At 38.5% G+C, this 23,621-nt stretch overlaps 1 protein-coding gene across 2 annotated transcripts in view; it reads right to left on the bottom strand.

Annotated features, from left to right (window-relative positions):
* The window catches only part of ADK (adenosine kinase), a 721,185-nt gene that overhangs the window by 30,850 nt on the left and 666,714 nt on the right, over nucleotides 1-23,621 (bottom strand). For both annotated transcript variants that reach the window (XM_066242490.1, XM_066242491.1), the window contains exon 10: nucleotides 7,634-7,720. In XM_066242490.1, coding sequence (XP_066098587.1) covers nucleotides 7,634-7,720 — 87 coding nt within the window. The remainder of the gene's footprint in view (nucleotides 1-7,633; nucleotides 7,721-23,621) is intronic.

Genomic DNA, 23,621 nt, shown 5'->3' with positions numbered 1-23,621 from the left:
CTGGTCCAATATCAGCTTATTAAACCTCTGGATGTGTAACACTAGAGCAGCATGTCATAAAGTGCCCTATGACTGTGCAAGGTGTGAATCTCTGTTCCCTTCCCTCCTGCGTGAACCTCAGAGCTGTCTGTGGTGAATTTCATATTCCTAATGACCAATTTCATTCTATACCTCATTTGATGGCTTTAAGGAAAATTGTGACTTTAGAAACAAAACACCAAGGGCCCTGATTAGTTGGCTCAGTGGTAGAATGTCGGCCTGGTGTGTGGATGTCCCAGGTTTACTTCCTGGTCAGGGCACACAGAAGAAGCACCTATCTGCTTCTCCACCCTTCCTCCCTCACTTCTCTCTCTGTTTCTCTCTCTCTCTTCTCCTCCCCTCCTGCAGCCAAGGCTCAATTGGAATGAGTTGGCCCCATTGCTTCATGGCCTCTGCCTCAGGTGCTAAAAAGTGGTTCCATTTGCAAAGGCCCCTGATGGGCAGAGCATTGCCCCCTAGTGGGCTTGCTGGGTGGATCCCAGTCAGGGCGCCTTCAGGAGTCTGTCTCTGCTTCCCCTCCTCTCACTAAAAACAAACAAACAAACACACAAAAACACCCCACCAAGATGTCTGAGGAGAGTTAAAAGTTAAGTTATTGTTGCTGTGGGGTGGGGTAGCTCTCATCATAGTCATCAGCAATGAAGTCCTCTGCATACAGTGGGTCATATGAAGGTTTTGGTTTTTTAAGTGAAAATGTGTGAGAAATGACAGCAAGTTATTTTCTAGTCTTTTGAGTTGGACGGCAAAAAAAAAAAAAAATCACACAAATTCTGCACCACTTGTTTGTATAGCACAATGAAGCAGCAATTAAGAAGCTTCAAATGTTTGGGGAAAACATTGTGAGAACAGAAAATAAGAAGATAATTTAGAGAATCTCGTGGCTGTCAAAAGTATAGACAGGTGTTACTTGAAAAGGAAGTAGCATCTCTCTTCTGGAAACTTAACTCATTTTTTTCTTTTTTTTAGCGAGAGAGACAGAGAGAGAAGGAAAGATAGGGACAGACAGTAAGAGAGAGAGAGAGAGATAAGAAGCATCAACTAGTACTTGTAACACTTTAGTTGTTCATTGATTGCTTTCTTATAGGTGCCTTGACCAGGGGTGAGGGTGGGGAGAACTCTAGCTGAGCCAGTGACTTGGGCTCAAACCAATGACCTTGGGCTCAAGCCAGTGACCTCGGGTTCAAGCCAGCAACCATGGGGTCATGACTATGATCTCACACTCAAGCCAGAGACCCCGTGTTCAAGCTGGTGATCTCGGGGTTTCGAACCTGGGCCCTCAGCATCCCAGGGCGATGCTCTATCCACGGCACAACTGCCTGGTCAGGCTTCTTTTTCTTTTTTAACCAGAATTCTTTTCTGAACATGAATTAGAAAGTGAAATTAATGTTCCTTTTTCTTAGATGGGAAGAAGAATAATTATTTACATTGTGAATGCTAAGTAGTTTTAAGAGATCTTTGCATATTGTAGGCACTATCATTCAGGGTAATATACTTTCTCTGTTGTTAGGAGATATTTGAAATTAAAAAATATTAGAAGCAGCACAGTTACTTTACTATCATTCAAAATAAATTGTTCTAAGCTATGTATGGACTGGCCCTGGCCAGTTGGCTTAGTGGCAGAGCATCGGCCCAGCGTGTGGATGTCCCTGCTTCAATTCCTGGTTAGGGCACACAGGAGAAGCACCCATCTGCTTCTCCACCCCTCCTCCTCTTGCTTCTCTCTCTCTCTCTTTCTCTCCTGCATCTATGGCTTGATTGGAGTGAGTTGGTTCCAGTTGCTGAGGATGGCTTCATGGCCTCCACCTTAGGAGCTAAGAAGAGCTCAGTTGCTAAGCAACAGAGCAATGCCCAAAATGGGCATAGCATCACCTCTAGTGGACTTGCTGGGCGGATCCCAGTCAGGGCGCATGTGGGAGTCTGTTTCTCTGCCTCCCTGCCCCTCACTGGGGGTGAAAAAAGGCAAAAAAAAGCTATGTATGGCTCTTAACCATATTTAATGAAGTTTTTTTAATCCTAAGAATGTTGGTTCTTGGGTAAGGTCTCTAGTCTTTTATCTGAAAGTTATATCTATGTTCCTGTGTATAATCTCAGGCCTAAGGTATAAGGTTTACTCACTTTTAGTCTAAAGATGATTTGTAGGTCTAAACCATATTCCTACAATTGCCATAAAACATTCAACTAAATCATATTAGATGAACACAGGCTGATATTGACAGCCTACTGGGAACACATTGATTAGGTCTCCTCTCATGGTATTTGTTACGATTCTTCTCCTCAATTTCATTTGCTGGGAAGATACAGGGGAAGAGATTTCACCAGGAACAGTGACAGTGCTGGTCACAAAATATTCTCAATGTTTCCATTTGTTACTACGGCAGTGACAAGGAGGGTTCCGAATGAAAAGGCAGACCTGCTGTGACAAAGCACAGCAGGACAACAGGAAGAAACTTTCTCCTGATTTGGGAAATTAGGAAATCATGTTTAGAGATTATAGAATTGTCTCCATTTCCAAGGACAGAATCGTAGCACTTGTGTTTTGGGGGGAGAATGTGCAAAAAGTAGTTTCATGAGGGCTGGCTAGCGACAAATAAAGGGCAAATGCTACAAAGTACTTAAGATATCCAAATAGGGCGAGGAGGTATGCTAGTAGAGGCTGAAGGGATTTGTCACTGTCACTAAATCCTTCAGATGGAACTATAAATTTAATTTATATACATTTGGGGTACTCATTTTATTTTTTATTTTTATTTATTTTTTTTATTAAATTTTTTTATTTATTCATTTTACAGAGGAAAGAGAGCGAAAGGGGGGAGGAGCACGAAGCATCAACTCCCATATGTGCCGTGACCAGACAAGTGCAGGGTTTTGAACCGGTGACCTCAGTGTTCCCAGGACAATGCTTTATCCACTGCACCACCAGAGATCAAGCTTGGGGTACTCATTTTAAAATTATACATGAAAATCTATGATGTAGTTATATATATCTTATGTGGCTAATAGGAACACATGGCACTCTGGTGCTGAGATATGTATAAGTCTACCAGAAAGTTCTGTCTGTTTCTATCACAACAAGTTTCGACACGTAAGCACATGTTTATTTGGCACATGTATGCCTCTCCATTTTTATCACTTAATGTATACATTCTGACGTAGAAAATTAACTAAAACAAAGTTGATTCACGTTAGTCTTATGTGTGAAGCGATAGTGTACCCATGGCTACTGATAAAGTTCATTTACGCCACTGTAATTTTTACGAATTTCAACAAGGAAGAAATGCTACAGAAGCATGTCTGTCACATCCACCATATTCCCCGGACTTAGCACCCTCCGACTATCACTTGTTTATGTCCTTACAAAATTTTTTGAAGGGCAAAAAATTCAAAAATGAAGAAGATATCAAACAAGCACTGGTTCAATTTTTCGCATCAAAAGATAAAACATTTTTCAAAAATGGGATATACAAATTGCCCTCACGCTGGCAAGAAATCATTAATTATAATGGCAATTATATTATTTAATAAAGTTTATTGACGGTAAGAAAAATTTGTATTTTGTTTTATTCCAAAAACGGACAGAACTTTCCGGTAGACCATATAATTAGCACATGGTAGGTGAGGCAATGCTTTATCCAAGAACTTGAAACTGGGACTAATATATAGTTATGCAAAATCACAAAAGACAAAAACACTCTTAAGCCAGCAGAAATTGAAAGTAATAAGTGGCATATATTAATTATCTAAAGATAGAATGTGTTAATCAGAAAGGAGATATATTAATCAGGTAATAAAGAAAAAGAAACGACATAGTAAATGTAAGAGTTGTTATTGCCTCTCCATTGAGTTTCAAGGTAGAGGAGTATGTTTCAACAGCTGGAGTATTTCAAATCTTAGCAGAAAGGCTTTCCTTGGTGTAGAGATGGAAATAGGGGGTTTTAACCAATGAATTTTTGAGTATTTTAAACTAACAGTGTCACTTCTATTGTAAGATAGATGTATCAACCTGGCGCTACTAAACAGTTGATTCATAAAACTAACTCCCTGTATTCAAATTCTATACTGGCCAAGTGAGTTTATGATTTGGCATTCTGTATGTTTGTAGTGCAATCAATTTTACTGCTTAGCAAAAAGCTCCTGGTTCAAACTCACTGGGGACTATAGTCCTTTGATTCTCTACACTTTCCCATTCTCTTTCTTTTTGCAACAATCTTACCCTGGAATCTTACCTGAGAATCCTATCAGATAACAAAAGCTCCTGTTCAATAAATGAAATCATCTATTCAGATAATAGCTAGATTCTCTTTGGCAAAACCAGCTTTTGTTAGTAAGGCTGGTCTGTGGTTCCTAGTTCTAATGATAGGATTTCCCTAAAAGTTTAGAGAAACAGTACAGTGCAGTGAGTCAGAACACTGACTCTGGAAACTGCCTGGTTCGAATCCTGGTTCTGCTACTTTCTAGCTATGAGACTTTAGGCAAATTACCTAAAACCTGTATGTCTCAGTTTTCTCATCAGTAAAATGGGATTAAAGCAACCTACTTCAAGGAGCTTTTATGAACATTACATGAGCTAATATGTATATGTTACATGCTTAAAGTAACAATTGGCTAATAGATGCTACATAAATTTATCTATTGCTATTCTGATATAGCTTGACTTCCACAGACAGAATGTGCTGAAAATGTTGACTTCAGTATATCATTGCTAAAATGACAGAGTATTCATCTCACTGCAAAACTCAGTCTCTCAAGATCTCATTATCATGGGAACTGATCAGAGTAGAGTTAAAGTGAGAAAAAGGGTTACCTAACTAAGGTACTGCCAGTAAAGTCCTGCCTGGTTTCAGCCTGCCTTCCCCTTTACCTGTACTGATTTCAATAGTGTGTAGTGAATCCAGTGGCTGGACCCAGGGTACGATGGGAGTGAAGAAAGAGGAAGCTGCCATGTGTTACACAAGGGACTGGGGCCAAATCCAGCCGGTGGCCTGCCTGTTTTTCCACAATTGGAGAGCTGAGAATGGTTTTTACATTTTAGTATAAAAACTGAAAGCAAAACAGAAAATGAGCAGGCAAATAAACAAACAGAACAAGAAAACTATGCAATACAGCCTGTATGTACATGGCTTGCAAAGCCTAAAAGTTTCACTATGTGGCCCTCTACAAAAAGTTTGTGGGGAAAAAAAAAAAAGTTTGTGGGTGCTCATTCCACATTCTTTCCTTTTTATTTTCCTCACTGAACCCCAACAATAAATATACAATGAAGCTTGGTAATTAGAAGGAGATTAAAAAAGAGGCTGAAAATCCTGGAACAAAGAACCCAAGTGCTTTGATGACAGTCTAAGTATCAACTTAAGTACAATACAGGGGTAGTTAGGTGTTTCTACTTTGCTATGCTAAGAACGACTTCTCTGTCTTTCAAATAGTTTGTATGTTCTTCCCTAGTACTGGAAGCATTAAAGATAAGTAGGTGTCTGAAAGGGAATCTGGTGTTGCACAGCCAGGTAGTCCAGTCCAGGGCCAGAGGCTAATTAGGTTACCGTCATATTTATGGTGTCCCACTAAATATCAAAGAAATAGAATATTTAATAATTTAATTATTTTACTTAAAAAGGCTACAAAGATATAAGTTTAGAAGTTTCTTTACTAAGGGTTCTGGTGAACCAATTTCTAACTGGGAAATCAATAGTGTTTCCTTAATGTATTACAGAAGTTGGCCCAATTCTGGATAAGATATTTTTAGCCTACATGGATTTATAGCTCTGAAATACTATGGAATAGGAAAAATAGCTGCAAAACACTCTAATCAATGATGAAACCAGTCAAAGCCAAGAAATAAAAGATGCAAACATGATGGAAAAGTGGAATGTCATCTGTGGTATGTATTCTTACCAAAGAGAAGAGCATGGGTCATGCTACCAGTGTAATGGTTAGCAGCTCATTTAAGATTAGGCATGAGCCTGACCAGGCGGTGGCGCAGTGGATAGAGTGTGGAACTGGAACGCGGAGGACCCAGGTTTGAGACCCTGAGGTCACCAGCTTGAGTGCGGACTCATCTGGTTTGAGCAAAAGCCCACCAGCTTGGACCCAAGGTCGCTGGCTCCAGCAAGGGGTTAGTCAGTCTGCTGAAGGCTCGCGGTCAAGGCACATATGAGAAAGCAATCAATGAGCAACTAAGGTGTCGCAACAAAAAACTAATGATTGATGCTTCTCATCTCTCCATTTCTGTTTGTCTGTCCCCGTCTGACTCTCTCTCTGTCTCTATAAAAAAAAAAAAATTAGGCATGAATGCCTAATAAGATGGTGGCGCAGTGGGTAGAGGGTTGATCTGGGACGCAGAGGACCCAGGTTCGAAATCCCGAGGTCCTTGGCTTGAGCGTGGGTTCACCAGCTTGAGCTGGCTGAAGCATGGGATCATAGACATGACCCGATGGTCTCTGGCTTGAAGCCTAAAGTTTCTGGCTTGAGCCAAAACCGCTGGCTTGAGCAAGGGGTCACTCACTCTGTGGTAGCCCCCAGGTCAAGGCACATTTAAGAAAGCAATCAATGAACAACTAAGGTGTTACAACAAAGAATTGATGCCTCTCATCTCTCTCCCTGTCTGTCCCAATCTGTCCTTCTCTGTGTCCCCATGTCTGTCACACAAAAGAGAAAAAGAAAAATATTAGACATGAATAGTTTCAAAGAAGAAACTATGAAAAACTTATGTTGCTGAAAAATAAAACTATTTTAAAAAATGTGTATTTTAAACAACAATAAGTTAAAATCATCACAAAATCTTAAATGTTTCCCATGATTCAAATTATTTTCCGAGAAAAGGACAATGGTCTGCTCCGTTTGCCTTTTTCACTTTGTCATGCTAATGTTATGAGAAATAAACAGAGATCAGGAGGGCCTCTTTTGATCACTTAGGAATCTAAAGCTTTGCATAGATCATAACCTAGCTTAACTTCACTTAACTAGAAGGAGTTCAGATGTATCAAGAAAACCTCTGAATAAGATTTTAGATCAATCTGAGTCATCAAGCCAAGAATTTCCTAATTGTCTTGATCTTATTTTTGAGTACTCATTTCACAAATGAGTTGGTCTTTATAAACTGTGCCAGTTCTTACTGAGTCTGAACCAGGCAAAACTTGAACCCTTCCTAATAAAATAAACATCCCACTATTGTGTTAGATGTTTTAACCAAATAATATAATCCAAAGACAACATCCTTAGTTATTAGCAGTATACTGTTTAGTATTTATCAGGACTTGTTTTAAAGAACAGCAATGTGATAACATTTAAGCCTGAAGCGCTATGAATATACTATACTTGATGAAATTTGTTTATGAAATAGTCTGACAGACACAATTAATCTTGTGAAAATGACTAGGATATTACAAAATGGCAAATTATATTTAAGACAAAAATACATATTTTTCCTGTAGTAAAATACCCTCTTCATACTCACAATGATAGTAGCACATGAGAAGAACACTAGGAGTTAATTATTTAAAAGAAGAAATTAAAAGTTATTAAATTCATAAATCTTGGCTATACGGTAGAGACAAGGGTTAAAGGAAATGCTTAACTTATAAGTATAAAATAAATGAGTCCGTACCTCCAACAAATGCATCTCCAGCTCCATTGGTATCAACAATTTCTTTCTGGTCCTGATCCAAGACAGCAAAAGCAGTGACTTCATTTTCTGCAATTAGAGCCAAAGACAGGCAGGCTGACTTCTCTTTGTAATACCCAATATACAAATCCACCCATTAAAGCTGAAGCTCCTTCATCATTCATCATTCAGAGAGACAGAACATGAGCTCCATATTTTGTACATGAGCACTCAGGAACCAAGTCCAAGTCATCTGTGAGCAATGTTTTTTTTTTAATTTTCAGCATAGCTTTATGTGTTTGGTTAAGAGTTATACCTATGTGGTTCATATTTTGGGGGAATGATTGTAAATGGTAACAGTACCTCTTTAGACAGTACAAATACTTGAACAGAAATAATGAGCTAAAAGAAGTGTCTGTAAGGACTGGATCATGGATTTCTAATAAAGCTTCAAGCCTGACTGCATTCTGGGAAGTGAAATCTCAGATACCATAAAGAGCTATAAATTTATTTAAAAATTTTCTTTTTTAGAGAGGCAGGGAGAAAGATCCCTGACCAGGGTTAGAACTGGCAACTTCTGTGCTTTGGGACAATGCTCCAACCAACAGAGAGCTATCTGGCCAGGGCTTAATTTTTTTAAAATTTATTGATTAATTTTTTAAAGAGACAGAGAGAGGAAGGAGAGAGAGAGGAGGGGGAAGCATTCATTTGTTGTTCCATTTAGTTGTATATTCATTGGTCACTTCCCGTGTGTACCTTGACTGGGGATTGAACCTGCAACCTTGTCGTTTCAGGATGACGCTCTAACTGATTGAGCTAATTGGCCAGGGCAAGAGCTATAAATTTAAAAAATATAAATAATGCTTTTTCTTGAGTGTTTCTCTACAGAAAATCACATTGGCACAATAAAAATATAGCTCCTATTCTGTTACAAGCCAATGTCAAGGATTACTGATTTTAGTTTTCTACTAAACTTTAGTTGTAGTAAAACTATATGTTTTACTACAAATAACCTAACTAGTTACTTTTTTACTAAGGAGTCACTATTTCCTTTACTATATGTTAACTAGCAAAAGGGAAAGCTGCCACTGAATGCACGGGCAGAACAAAAGGGACAGCGCAATCTTAACAACAGTCTGGACCAGGGTTTGGTTGTTTTGACTACAGAGTAACCTAATACAGTACTTTAAACTTGGCACATGATAATGGAATGAAATTATTTGTGAGAAAATCTGGCCTAGAAGGCATCTGTAAAAGATTTAATAGTGCTTTTTATTGGAGGCTGGAACTTCTGAAATCACAAACTTGCATCGCTTATGGAGACAGATATGTTCAAAGACTTGTAAACTTCAATTAAACCTAAGATCAAGAGCCTGACCAGGCGGTGGCGCAGTGGATAGAGTGGAAGACCCAGGTTCGAGACCCCGAGGTCGCCAGCTTGAGTGTGGGCTCATCTGGTTTGAGCAAAAATTCACCAGCTTGGACCCAAGGTTGCTGGCTCAAGCAAGGGGTTACTCGGTCTGCTGAAGGCCCACGGTCAAGACACATATAAGAAAGCTATCAATGAACAACTAAGGTGTCACAATGTGCAACGAAAAACTAATGATTGATGCTTCTCATCTCTCCGTTCCTTCTGTCTGTCCCTGTCTATCCCTCACTCTGACTCTCTCTCTGTCTCTGTAAAAAAATAAAAAATACAAATTAAAAAAAATAAACCTAAGATCAAGAGGGAGGGAAAAAGAGAAACTGAGAACCTTAATAAAAAACCTAAAACCTCACTCTGGCTGGGTGGTTCAGTGGATAAAATGTCTACCCGGCATACCAGAGGTTGCAGGTTCGACCTCTGGTCAGGGCACATATAAAAAACAATCAATTGAATACACAACTAAGTGAAACGAGTCATGCTTCTCTTCCTCTCCCTTCCTCCATCCTCCTCCTTTCTCTCTCAAATAAATGAAAATATTAAAAAATAAAAGGAACTAAAGTCTCAAAGACATGTTCTATCTGCTTTTACTACATGCAACTAATAAATACTTTCAGTAACAGATAAGCATAGATTTGAAAATGAAAAAAAGATCCTTTTGGGAAAACTGATATTCAAGAAGAGGACTCATTCACTTAGCGATCCCTTTTGACTAGATGACTGTAGGTGTTAAGAAGATCCCATACCAGAAGGATCTATTTAAATTCTTTAAGTAACTAACTTTCCATATGCTGTAACACCAGAACCTACATGGCAGTTAACAAGATTTTGATTAATTGGAAGTTAAGGTATTAACTAGGATTAAATTTTCTAGGGAGTATGCAGCAACATATTGTTACACAGGAAAAAAAGAAAAAAGGAAAAAAGAAGATGCAATCAGACTTTATTGGAAATAATTAGGAAAGGACTATAGTCTGATTTAGGAAAAGGTCTGTATATAAATATTTATTTAAAAAATCTGGTTTTATTACTTCCCAGTATAAGTCATACTATAAAGGGAATTAACAACTATAAACTAAGAATAAACAGGCACTAAATAAGTAAAATGAGCTAAGTTAATGACACCATTACCATTTATAACAGGGCTACATTATGTAATAATAAAACATCTATAAAACATTTTAGGTAATGTAAGAATTAATGTAAGAATTAATTGCTGGATTACAGATTTGAAAATAATTATATATAAGTGGTAAGTAAGCCACAATAGATATAATTTCTTGAGTTCTTTGAAAAAGTTATTGAGTTTTGGTTGGACAAATCTTTATGAGTAGAACCTAATTCACAATGAAAGAGTTATTTTGAACATTGTTCTTAATCATGACTTCTTGATCTTAATCATCGAAAATTCTAAATAAATGCAGTTTTACTACACTTTTTTTCTGGATATATGTGTACATCATTGAGATGCTTTATCCTTACGTGTCGTATGAAGTTCAATTTCCTGAAATATAAAGTTGAATTATTTTCCAACTTTTATACTTATTAATATAAATAAATAAGAATTTTAAGAATGTAAAGAGCTGTCATAAATCAGTATAGATACAGTTCAGACTTATTATCTCTGTATCTAGAAAGCTGTGAGAACTCCTTCAAAATAATGACCCTGAACATTTGGAAGATATGAAAAAAGATTAAACAATGCTTAGTAATATTTAAGTTCAGTTATATTTTGGTACATTCTGATTATTTTGAAATGTGATGAACTGGTTTACAGAGCTATTAAAAAAGAACCCCACACAGTTAACTAAACAGTATTTATGAGCACAACCTATTCCATAGCCTTCTAGACAATTTACTGTATAAACACGTGAAGCACCTCACTAAATCTTAAGACACAGTTCTGGGTATGGGCATTATAAAATGAGGCCCATGACTCTCATTAGGACCTATTTTCCGGGTGAGAAATGGGCCTGGAGAAGTTGTGGGAACAAGTAGCAAAACTATCTTTTTGCCCTAGTTGTAGAAAAATCACACTGTTTTGATAAAGTACTTCTACTTAAGAGATTAAGATAAATCAGAATCATTGCTTCTCAATTCTGACCAAACTTTTTGTAAAGTGAGAAGGAAAAGCATTGGGCATAATTATTATTTTTATTTTCCAGATTTCTATAAAACCACAAAATTATGAGCTTCCCTAAAAAGATAGGGAAAAAAATCAGTTGATAACAGATTTGTTTGGTGTCATTTATTAGTTAATACCCTCAGGGTACCTTCATCCAGAAGAATGAAATTTAGCTTGTTTTTAAAAAATTTTTCCCATTGAGGGGAGGGAGGGAGGGAGGTAGAGAGAGAGAGGTAGAGAGAGAGAGAGAGAGAGAGAGAGAGAGGGAGAAAGAGAGAACATTAACACGTTGTTTCACTTAGTTGTTCCATTAAGTTGTGTACTCACTGCTTCTTCTAGGTGCCCTGACCAGGGTAGGGCGTGGAGGGGGGGGGAATGTCAAACTCACGACCTCTGGTGTACAAGGTCAATGCTTTATTTGCTGAGCAACCAGGCCCGGGCCAAAATTTAGTGTATATAAAATACAAATAGTAAAATTGAAACATTCTCTGGACATTTTATATGAACAAGTAATTTACTCTTCACTTTACTGACATAAGCTTCACTATCTAATCACTTACAAGGTCAGTCTGGCTAGAATCAAAACATCCTCACACATCTGTAATGCTATGCCAATTATAGAAGAGATGGTTAGTTCATAGAAATGATGCAATACCTAAATGAACAACAATAATAAAAAATTCAGTCACTCAATGTCAAACAACTATATTAAATTTTTAAATGTTTCTGTAGCCTTACTCCTACTAATTTAACTAAATTAGGAGATATTTTATTGCTCCATATTCATTGTGAAATATCTCCTAATATTTGTGAGCAGTATATACAAGTGTATACATATATATGTGTGTGTGTATATATATATATTATAGCACTGTGGACACACACCTCATGATAATTAATATTCTTAGAAAATTTTGTTCAACATATTTTAAAATGCTATGTGTTGTTACTGTTTTGTTGATATCACCTCTAAATTGTAGAAGAAGATATAACTGAAGAAGATACATAGCAGGATGAGAGGCAGGTAGGCAAGTATTTTTACCCTTAAGGTAGACTGCAGTCACCACCTCTGCCAGTGCCACCAGGCAGGGAAAAGACAGTCGAGTGATGGCAAAAAATTCAGCGGAGTGGAAAGCATGACTACAGAAAAGCCAGAGTTCTTACGATCCTCCTGCACTTTGGCCATTCCTTATATAACTGAGGTAATTTCCAGAGTACTAATGTTTTTGCTTGTTTTTTATTAACCTTATATTTGGAGATCATTATAAACAGAAAAATTTGAAGAAAAATTCACAGAACTTCCACGTTTATCCAGATTTACCAGTTTTTAATAACTTGCCACAGTTTATCATTCTCCCCATATTCTTCTTCTTTCAGGGCTATTTGAGTATACATTGCATATATTATGCCCTTGACTCCTAATTCAGTGTGTACTTCCTCAGAACAAGGATATTCTTTTAGGTAACCATGGTATAGTTGTTAAATTAAAAAACTTAATGTTGTTATTTTATCTAATCTACACTCCATATTCCAATTTTGTTAATCGTCTTTTATATAAAATTTTTTCATCCTGTGAAGGAGCCAGTACAGAATCAAATATTCCTTTTAGTTGCACTAGTTTGTTTTTAATTTAACCTTGTGAAAAGATAATGTATACATATAGTTCAAAATATAAATATATAAAAAGGTATGCTATAAAAACTCCCTCCTAGCCCTACTACTTTCCAATCAGGTTATCACTGTTACTGCTTTCTGGGATATCCTTTCAGAATTTCTCTATGCATATACAAGCAAATAATATTCTTATTTTTCTTCTTTTTATAAAAAATAAAGTATAACATGCAGGCTGCACCAAACCATGTTTTATCACTTGGAGATCTTTCTATGTTGGTAAACAGAGAATGCCCTCATTATTTTTTTTATTTTAAATCATTTAAATAAATTTTCAATTACAGTGGACATATATTATTATATTTATTTCAGGTGTACACCCAGTGATTGGACATTACATAACTTACTAAGTGATCATCCTGATAAATCTCACACCCATCTGACACCATAGTTATTTAGAACATTATTGACTCTATTCCCTATGCTGTACTTTACATCTCCATAACTATTCCATAACAACTAATATGTACTTCTTAATCTCTTATCCTTATTCACCCATCCCCCCAAACACCTCTCATCTGGTAACCACCAAAATGTTCTCCGTATCTACAAGTTTGTTTCTGGTTCTGCTTGCTTGTTTTTTAGAGTCAATTGTTGATATATATATTTGTTGCCATATTATTGTTCATTCAAATGCTCTCAAGCTGGACAGTTGAGGTGTGCATCTCCGCCCCGCCCATGAGGGCTGTGTACACACTCTTGTATTGAATAGTTGAGCCTCAATTGCTGGTGGCATGTCAGTGGGAGGAATTTGCAGCAACCAAACAATGACCTCTGATTACTGTGAAGCATCAGTTGGGACTACCTTAAAGAGCAGTGTGTACTTCAGCAGGGCTCTGGTGCCCACTGAGTCTGTCCCTTGAGTGTTTCATTTGTGGAGGTGGTTGGGTGGTGGTGCTTTGACGTGTTCTGAAGCTATCCGCTGGGTGCGCTGACTCTGAGACTCCTGGGAGATGCAGGCCCGGGGACACTCAGCATGAGCTACAAAGTAATCTGCAGATGGTTGCTACTTGTGCTGGGCTTGGAGGTGCCCAGGCGAGGCCAAGCCCGCTACTGCCTGGCCTGGAGCCACTGAGTGAGAAGTTTGGCGTTTGCAGAGGCCAGATGCTACCTGTTTGAAAGATTTTAGGAAAATCTGAAGCATGAGCCAAGACAGGCCATTCATATGAAAAAGCCACTGGAAATTGCTTGGGTGGGTGGCACAGGGCCTCAGGGAATCACCAGGGTGGGACATACAGTGTGAGCCAGTGGATGGAATCCCATACATGGCACCTGCTGCCAGCCCTGTGTGGGGAGGGCTCAAAAATGACCTCTGCTAGCACTTCTGTCTGGAAGAAAGCTGCCCACCCCCCAGCACTTGACATGATGCTGGACAATTCAGTTCCTCTCCATATGTCCCTACGGCTCCAGTGTTGGAGCTCAGAGCAGGTGAATCCAAGTAAGTAAACGTGTGGGCCCTTTAAAAGGAACTGCAGGACTCTAGGAGCCCCTCACCTCCCTCATCCTCAATCCTGGTTCGTTTTTACAGCCAGAAGTTATGGGGACTTTTCTTCCTGGCAATGCAACCTGGGCTGAGGGGGCCTGATGTGGGGCTTGAGCCCTTTGCTCCTCAGTGGGTACCTTTACAGCTGAAACATCCCTCTCAACTTTTATCTGCCACATGTGGTTGTGGGACCAACTTGTTCTGCATCTCTGACTCTCCTATCAGTCTTGATGTGGCTTCTTCTTTATTTCCCTAGTTGTAGGCATTCCATTCAGCCAGGTTTAGGTGGTTCTGCACTATGGTTGTTCTGAAGTTTAGGTGTAGTCTTGATGTGACTATGGAAGGAGGTTGAGTGCCATCCTTACCTATATATTACCATCTTGACTGGATATCCACATTATTTTTATTGCTGCATTTATAGTTCATTGTATAGCTATACTATAATTTATTTAAGCAATCCTTTATTGATGTACTTTTAGGTTGTTTTCTTTTTCTTTTTCTTTTTTTTAAGTGAGAGGAGGGGAGATAGTGAGACAGATTTCCTCATGCACCACACTGGAATCTACTTGGCAACCCCTGTCTTGGGCCAATGCCTGAATCAACTGAGCTATTTTTAGCACCTGAGGCTGATGTGCTCAGATCAACTGAGCCATCCTCAGAGTTCGAGCTGAAGATTGAATCAATCGAGCCACTGTGGTGGAAAGGGAAGAAGGGGTGAAGGGGGAGAAAAAGAGGGAGAGGGAGGGAAGAAGCAGATGGTCATTTCTCTTGTGTGCCCTGACCAGGAATTGAAACCAGGATGTCCATATGCTGGGCTCTATCCACTGAGCCAACAGGCTAAGGACTTAGATTGTTTTCAATCTTCTGTTATTACAAAGTTGCAAAGTATTAATGCTTTTAGTTTAAATAGACCCTAAATTTAATTATTTTACTTAATAGCTAAATCAATAATATAATTTTGACTTTATATAGGGAACTGACACAAGGAAATTGAGTTGTTATACAAACAGCGTGAAATATGCCAGTGTCAAAGAACAGGGAAAAACAAGAATCCAGGAAATGCCTTTCTTTTTTCACTAGGGCACACACACCAGGACATGAGCAAAGACATCCTGCTTAGACTGCCCTAATAAACAGGGCAATGAAACAAATGACAAATTTTGCTAATTATAAAGATTTATAGAACAATCCTAATTAACAAGGACTTTTGGGGAATGAAAAGCTCTGAGTTAATTTAATAATTTGGTTAACTAAAGAAAAAGCAGAGTCTTTTTAGTTGGAAATTTTTCTAAATATACTAATATAATATAATAATATACCATGACATCCCTACTTTAATTAGTTTAGTTTATTGAATGAAATAAAATTTTTCTTTGATAATAGAGAATCATACAGCATACTTAATGTCATTATTCTGAACATTAATTCTTATTGTAGTTCCAAAGGCATCAGTGCTTTCATGAAAGTCAGGATAAATGGAATGGTGGCAAGTACACTGGATTAGGACTCAAAAGACTCATGATTTTAGTCTGGTTTTGGCTCAGCTACTTTATTCAACAAATACTTAAGAGCTTATCATGTGTCAGACACTCTGTTAGAGACTTGTAATACAGATGTAAATAGGACAAAAACCCTGTTCTCATGGGACCTACATTCTAGTGAGGAAAGATATATAAGTAACAAAAAATGAACAAGATAATTTGAGATAATAATAAATTCCACAAAGAAAATAAAACAGGATGATGTGATAAAGTATGACTGGGAAGAGAGTTTACAATTTAGATGGGTGTTACTTCCTCAGTGAGGAGGCGACATTTGAATTGAGACTTCAACAGCAAGAAAGACAGTCATGTGAAGATCCAGGGCTAGAATATTCAAGTGCAGAGGCCCTGGGCTATCAACAAGCTTGGTGAGGTAAGCCTGTTTAAGGTTAAGAAGGCCAATATCACTACAGTATAGTGCGTGTGAGAAGATCAACTGTGTGTGTGTGTGGGGGGGACTGACGGAATTTCATTCTAAGTAAAATGGGAAACCATTGAAAAGGTTTTTAAAGAGGGGATTGGTCCCACCTTTAATTTAGAAAGATTATCCTGGAAATCTTAATAGAGAATGGACTGAATGGTAGGGACTGGGAGTGGAGTCAATGATGCCACCTATCAGGAGAAATTGTGTAAGTCACACTGTAATTTAAACTCAGTTTTATTACTTAGAAAAGGAGAACTGTAATTGATCTAGCTACTTTCTGTGACTTTTATGTGGGTTAAGTATTAACAAAGTTCAGAAAGCATCCCATCAAACATAAAGTCCTATAAAATTTATAAGGTGTTCTTAAGAGCTTATTTTCTTCACTCAGGCAATAAGAATGTATTGAAACTTGCCATGTGCTCTTCATAATCTATTAGATCCTTTGGGGAAATACAGGAGAAATATTAAGACATGATCCTTTTTCTTTTATTTTTAAAATTAAGTGAGATGTAGGGAGGCAGGCAGACTCTTGCATGTGCCCCCAACTGGGATGCACCTGGTAAGCCCCCTACCAGGCAATGTTCTGCCCATCTGGGGCCTGTCCGTTGCTCGGCAACAGAACTATTTTAGCCATGGAGCCATCCTCAGCGCCTGGAACCAACTTGCTTGAACAAATAGAGCCATGGCTGTGGGAGAAGAGAGAGAGAGAAAGAAAGAAAGAAAGAGAGGGAGAAAGGGGTAGGGAAGGGTGTAGAAGTAGATGGTAATTTCTCCTGTGTTCCCTGACCGGGAACTGAACCTGGGACATTCACACACTGGGATGATGGTTTACCACTGAGCCAAACCAGCCAGGGTATGATCCTTTTTCTTAAGGAAGTTAGAATATACATGAAAGAGAAATCTAACATGTGTAAAATTGTGAAGTTCATATAAAGTAATACTTATCATACAAGCTAATACTTATTATAACTGCAAAAGGAGTTCAAAGAAGGAAAGAAACAATGTGAGTTTAAACTGGAAATGATTTCGTGGAGAAAATAGAACTTAAGCTATTTCTTGAAGCTGTGGATAGTGAACAGGACAGGAAAAGAAAGGCATGTAGTCTGACCTGTGGTGGTGCAGTGGATAAAGCATCGACCTGGAAATGCTGAGGTTGCCGGTTCGAAACCCTGGGCTTGCCTGGTCAAGGCACATATGGGAGTTGATGCTTCCAGCTCCTCCCCCCTTCTCTCTCTCTCTCCCTCTCCTCTCTAAAATGAATAAATAAAAAAATATATATATAGAAAGAAAGGCACGTATATACCAGGAGGCATGGAGAAAGAAGAAAGTGTCTATGTCAGGTTAAGGCAAGAAATAATGCAAGTTGTGTTGGGTACAATCATTTCTGGGGAGATTTTGAAAACCAGACAAAAGTTTGGATTTGATACATTAGGAGAAGGGATACAACTAGTTTTTGAGTAAAAAGGTAACATTAAAATGCTTACTGTATTGCAGGTACTGTACTGAGTACTTTATATACTTTATCTCTTGCATTCTTACTGTAACCTCAAGAATTAGATGTTTCTGACTTGATTTTATAAATGAAGACATTGAGTCTCATAGAGGTTGTCAACTGCCCAGTGTCCTGTGGCAAAGTAGGACTTTGGGACAAAAAGAGTGAGAAAAGAAGTAAAATGTGATTCCAAAAGTGTCATTCTAGTAATGTTGCTACCATTTTTCTGAAAAATGGTAGTCATGGAAAAGAAACAAAACACATTTTGATTAAGCAGTAGACAGCAGTTAGCTGACATTTAAATTCCCTTTCCAAGCATTATACTGGTAACTAAATTAAGTAAATACTCCATAGAGAACAGAGGTAGTATAACACTGTCATTAAGAATATGAACTGAGCCTGACCAGTGGTGGTGTAGTAGATAAAGTGTCAACCTGGAACGCTGAGATCGCCGGTTCAAAATCATGGCCTTGCCTGGTCAAGGCACATATGGGAGTGGATGCTTTCTGCTCCCCCCCTTCTCTCTCTCTTTCTCTCTCCTCTCTCTAAAATGAATAAAATCTTAAAAAAAAAGAATATGGACTGAAATGGCGATGAAAGAAGACTTGACTTGGGGGGGGGTGGACACATAATTCAATATACAGATGATGCTTTATAGAATTCTATACCTGAAACCTATATAATTAACTAATGTCATCCCAATACATTTAATAACAAAACTAAAAAAAAAAAAAAAAGAAAAAGAATATGGACCAGATTGCTTTGTTTCATATTCCCAATTACTAGTAAATTCCCATTTACTAGCTCATAACTATGTTAAATCCTCTATTCCTTAATTTTCTCATGTGTAAAATAGGGACAACAATAGTAATTATATCATAGTGTTTGTGAGCATTTAAATCAGTTAATATAAATTGAATGATAAGATAACCTGGACATGTTTTCTTTGAATATATGTACCCTGATTTATTGATGTCACTCCATTAAAATTAATAAAAATTTATTAAAAAATAAATAAATCAGTCACTTAAAGCACTTAAAGCAATATTGCACAAGAGCAGGGGTCCCCAAACTACGGCCCACGGGCCACATGTGGCCCCCTGAGGCCATTTATCCGGCCCTTGCTGCACTTCTGGAAGGGGCACCTCTTTCATTGGTGGTCAGTGAGAGGAGCACTGTATGTGGCAGCGGCGCTGCAAAGCACAGCGTCGCTCACGTACAGCACTACTTCCAGTGATGCCGGACGGACGCCTCACGGCTCCAGAAGTGTGTCATATCACTTGTTACGGCTAGCAGTGACAAATATGGAATTGGACATTGACCATCTCATTAGCCGAAAGCAGACCCATAGTTCCCATTGAAATACTGGTCAGTGTGTTGATTTAAATTTACTTGTTATTTATTTTAAATATTGTATTTGTTCCCGTTTTGTTTTTTTACTTTAAAATATGTGCAGTGTGCACAGGGATTTGTTCATAGTTTTTTTTAATAGTCCGGCCCTCCAACAGTCTGAGGGACAGTGAACTGGCCCCCTGTGTAATAAGTTTGGGGACCCCTGCACAAGAGTATTACTAATCTTTTTTTTTTTAAAGAGAAATCCACCTGGCTTTTTAAAAATATTTTATTTTTAACTTTATTCAGTTTTTTTTTTTTTAGAGAAACACAGAGAGAGAGAGAGAGAGAGAGAGAGAAAGAGAGAGAGAGAAGGGGGAGGAGCAGGAAGCATCAACTCCCATATGTGCCTTGACTAGGCAAGCCCAGGGTTTTGAACCGGCAACCTCAGCGTTCCCAAGAGTATTACTAATCTTAAAATAAAGCTTTTGGGTATGGGAAATCAGGTCTCACTTAAAATTGTTGCTTCTGCTGGCATGGTTTTGACCTTGAGCACTACTATAATTGTTCGCAATAAAGCCTCTTAGTTTGTTCATGTTTTCTTCCAATTTTCCAGAAACGTTTCAAGTAAATGCCAAAGTCTTCAGTGCTGAATGTAGATAGATAAGAGAATAAATGAGCATTTGCTTTGAATATAAAAACATTTTCCATAGAAAAGTGACCTAGAAAACTATGATAGATGACATTACTACACTAAAACTTTATTTCTCTTTTGTTTGGGATATATTTTTTCTTTAATAGGTTCATTATATGAAGTATACCACTTTAATCTTATACAATGCAGTTCATTTCAACCTGTTTTCTCTCTGCTTTTTTAAAAAATTTTTTCCACTGGGGGGGGAGAGAGAGAGAGAGAGAGAAGAATCAACTCATTCTTCCACTTAGTTGTGCACTCACTGATTGCTTCTCCTATACGCACTGATGGGTATTGAACTGGCATCCTCAGTGTGCTGGGACCTCACTTTATCCACTGAGCTACCTGGCTAGAAACTCTTTCTCCTTCTTTCTATGCATTTGCTCAATTCTTGTATCTATAAGAACTGGTTTCCATGGCTGGCTTAGCTCATAGGTCACTGGTTATTCCTGGGTTGTCTAACCTTGTTGAAGTTCCTATCCCTGATTAAATTAGAGGTGCCAGGAAAGGAGCTGAGACGCAGGGCCCAAAGCTTGGACACTTAAGTAAGAGAGGCTATAGGAAAGGTAATTTGTCTGATGATCTCTAGCACCCAGAAAGGTGCTTGCCACATTATAGGTACTCAGTAAATATTTGCTGAATAAACAGAGTGATTTTCATGAACACAAATCTAATCATGCTATTCTCTTGTTACAATCCCTTGGATACTTCTCTATTGAAGTTTTAACTCTAGGACATGAATTTAGGCTACTGTTCAAACCTCATCTTTGGCCATACTCATAACTTTTCAAATGTGTCATGCTTTTTTTCCTCCCCATGTACATATCAAGTTTACGCTCAGATTGTCTTTCATTATTAATTTCCAAATCACAGATAAGGCTTGACTTCTTGGATGTAGTTCCAGATCTCTCAGGATTTTCCTTTGAAGCATAACTGATTAGTTCCTCTTTTAAGCTATCACTTTTAACCTTCATATATCTCTAAGAAAAAAGTTACCATATTTTTAAAGTAGAGGGCCAGGAATCATTCTTTTTGCAAACTTTTATTGATTTAGAGAGAGAGAGAAACATTGATTTGCTGTCCCACTTATTTATGCATTCATTTGTTGACTCTTACATGTACCCTGACCAAGAATCAAACCCTCAACCTTGGTATATCAGGATGATGCTCTAACCCAGGGGTAGTCAACCTTTTTATACCTACCACCGACTTTTGTATCTCTGTTAGTAGTAAAATTTTCTAACCGCCCACCGGTTCCACAGTAATGGTGATTTATAAAGTAGGGAAGTAACTTTACTTATAAAATTTATAAAGCAGAGTTACAGCAAGTTAAAGTATATAGTAATAATTACTTACCAAGTACTTTATGTTGGATTTTCGCTAAGTTTGGCAGAATAAATCTTTATAAAACAACTTACTACAGTTAAATCTATCTTTTTATTTATACTTTGGTTGCTCCACTACTGCCCACCATGAAAGCTGGAACACCCACTAGTGGGCGGTAGGAACCAGGTTGACTACCACTACTCTAACCAATTTAACCAGCCAGAGCAATACTTATCATACTTATAATTACTTATTTATAAGCATTTTCTCTACTAAAGAAAGAGTTCCTTGTGGTTAAAAACCATGACTTAATTTTATTCAGATCTCTTAGTTCTGTACCTAGTATATAGTAGGTGCTCAATAGATATTTATTATTACTGAGTGATTATTCCTATTGAATTTAAGTTCCTTAGTATTATTCTTTGTTTCATGTAGTAGAGTATAACTCACTATTTTCTGAATAATCTTGAATAAGTGGTGCATAACTATAATACACTTTTCTAGGTTATTTTAGTAAGCCAAGTAAACTAAAGATTCTAATTGTCAATGATCCCACTTTTTAGAGTTATTAAGATTAAATCTAGCTTATAAATGCTTGTATAAAAGGAAATCATACAACTGCTTGAAAATCAGAGGGTAGTGTGCTGCTTCACTAGTGAATAAATTCAACCTTATACAACTTATCCTAAAATCTTCTGCAGATCTAACTATACTAGAGACATCCTATAAAAATAAAGAAAGTAAGATTTGATTGGTGCCTTCAAGTAAGTTGCTTTCCATCATTCAGAAATGAAACAATTTTATGACTCAATGAACCTAAGTTCAGATCCTGTTTAAAGTTAGAATGCTCTGATATGGGGACTCTGAGTAAACACTTGGATTGGATGAAACCAGGGCAATCAAATGGATCTAGTGACACTTGTGGGGTTCATCTGTTGAGTATACCATATTTAAGTTCAACTAATATTTAGATATGTGTAATCCTTCCTTATATACGTACCAAGGCTCTTAGGAATGAAAGAACAGAAAGAGGAACTTATTAGATAATTTGGACCAACACATCACTGTTATGGTGAAAACCAAGAGACTAAACATCTTGATATTTTGTGGTTTAGTCCTAATCACCATAGTAGTAGGTTACAAGACAGTATGGGTATTCCAATAATGTATTTCATTCTGAATACATCAGGAAAAGATTTTCAAAATGGATATACAAATACAAAGGTGTTTTTGCTATTAAAGGTATTTTTTGCCATTAACACCACTATGTCTAATTGTGGACTTTCAGTAAGGTTTCTGTTTGAATTGCTGATGGTGGAAAAGGCAAACATTTTTGAAGTTTACAAAGAAAAAGCTGCATTAACTATAAGAAAGGCCGAGATGATGTCAGAGTAATGGCAGGGTAGGAAGCGATACCAATAAATCTCCCCCAAAACTCAACAAGATCTTCAACCAGAAACAGAAAAACCTATCCTTGGAGCCTCCAGATATTTCACAATACACCCGAAGGTATGGTCGAGCAAAAAATTGGCTAAATATATAATGAAACCCCAAAGGAATTAGGGAGTAAGAAATGCTCCGCCTTCCTCACTAACCTAAACAGAGCGGCTTTCTCTGGGATCTGTGAATATAGAAACTGAGGCGGGCAAAGGGGGTGAATAGATCCAGGCTGCGGCACAAATGGCCGAACCAGGCTGTGGCACGGAGATCCAAGCCGAGGAAAAACTGTTCCTGTGGCAAGCCGGGCAATACAAGCTAACACTCGCGCCAAACCCAGACAAAGAAAGACAAGCGGGGCAGCCATTTTACCCGATCTCCTGGTTGGCGTGCGCAGATAGTGGGTGAGAGATTTCTTCCAAAGCCCCAGGAGTGGGTGTCCGTGTTACCCCACAGAGAGGCAGAGTCAGAGGCCTTTGACTGGGCTGAAAGCGGAATCTCTGGGCAGCGCCAGCGCCTTGGGAAAGCCGCGCACGGGAGGGAGCGAGAACTAATTCCAACGATGGAACTTTTCCGTGCTGGTGGGGGTTTCACTCAGAGGGAAACGCGGCCAGTCTGATATCCTGGTCTGCGCGCGCAGATAGCGAGAGATTCCTCCGAGTGCCTCGGCAGTGCAAGCCCGTGTTATCGCACAGAGGGGCAGAGTCAGGGGCCTTTGTGTGGGCCAAAGTGGAATCTCGGGCCACCCCAGTGCCTTGCAAAAGCCGCGCACGGGGACGGAGCGAGAGCCAATTCCAACACTGGAACTTTTCCATGCGGCTGGGGGTTTCACTCAGAGCGTGAGACTGCTGGCCGGATATCCTGGTCTGCGCGCGCAGATAGTGAGCGAGAGTTTCCTCCAAGCGCCCCGGGAGTGGGCGCCCGCCTGTGTTACCGGACAGAGTGGCAGAGCCAGAGGTCTTTGAGGGGCGGAAAGCCCGCCTGATTATGCTAGCAGCTCTGACTGACTGAGCCTTACCCAGAGCCCTGTGCTGAGTGGAAAT

The sequence above is a fragment of the Saccopteryx bilineata genome, chromosome 9, assembly GCF_036850765.1.
Source record: "Saccopteryx bilineata isolate mSacBil1 chromosome 9, mSacBil1_pri_phased_curated, whole genome shotgun sequence".
In the NCBI taxonomy this organism is placed as follows: Eukaryota; Metazoa; Chordata; class Mammalia; order Chiroptera; family Emballonuridae; genus Saccopteryx; species Saccopteryx bilineata.
Note: the sequence above shows the minus strand (reverse complement) of the source record. Positions and strands in the feature narration are given on the sequence as shown.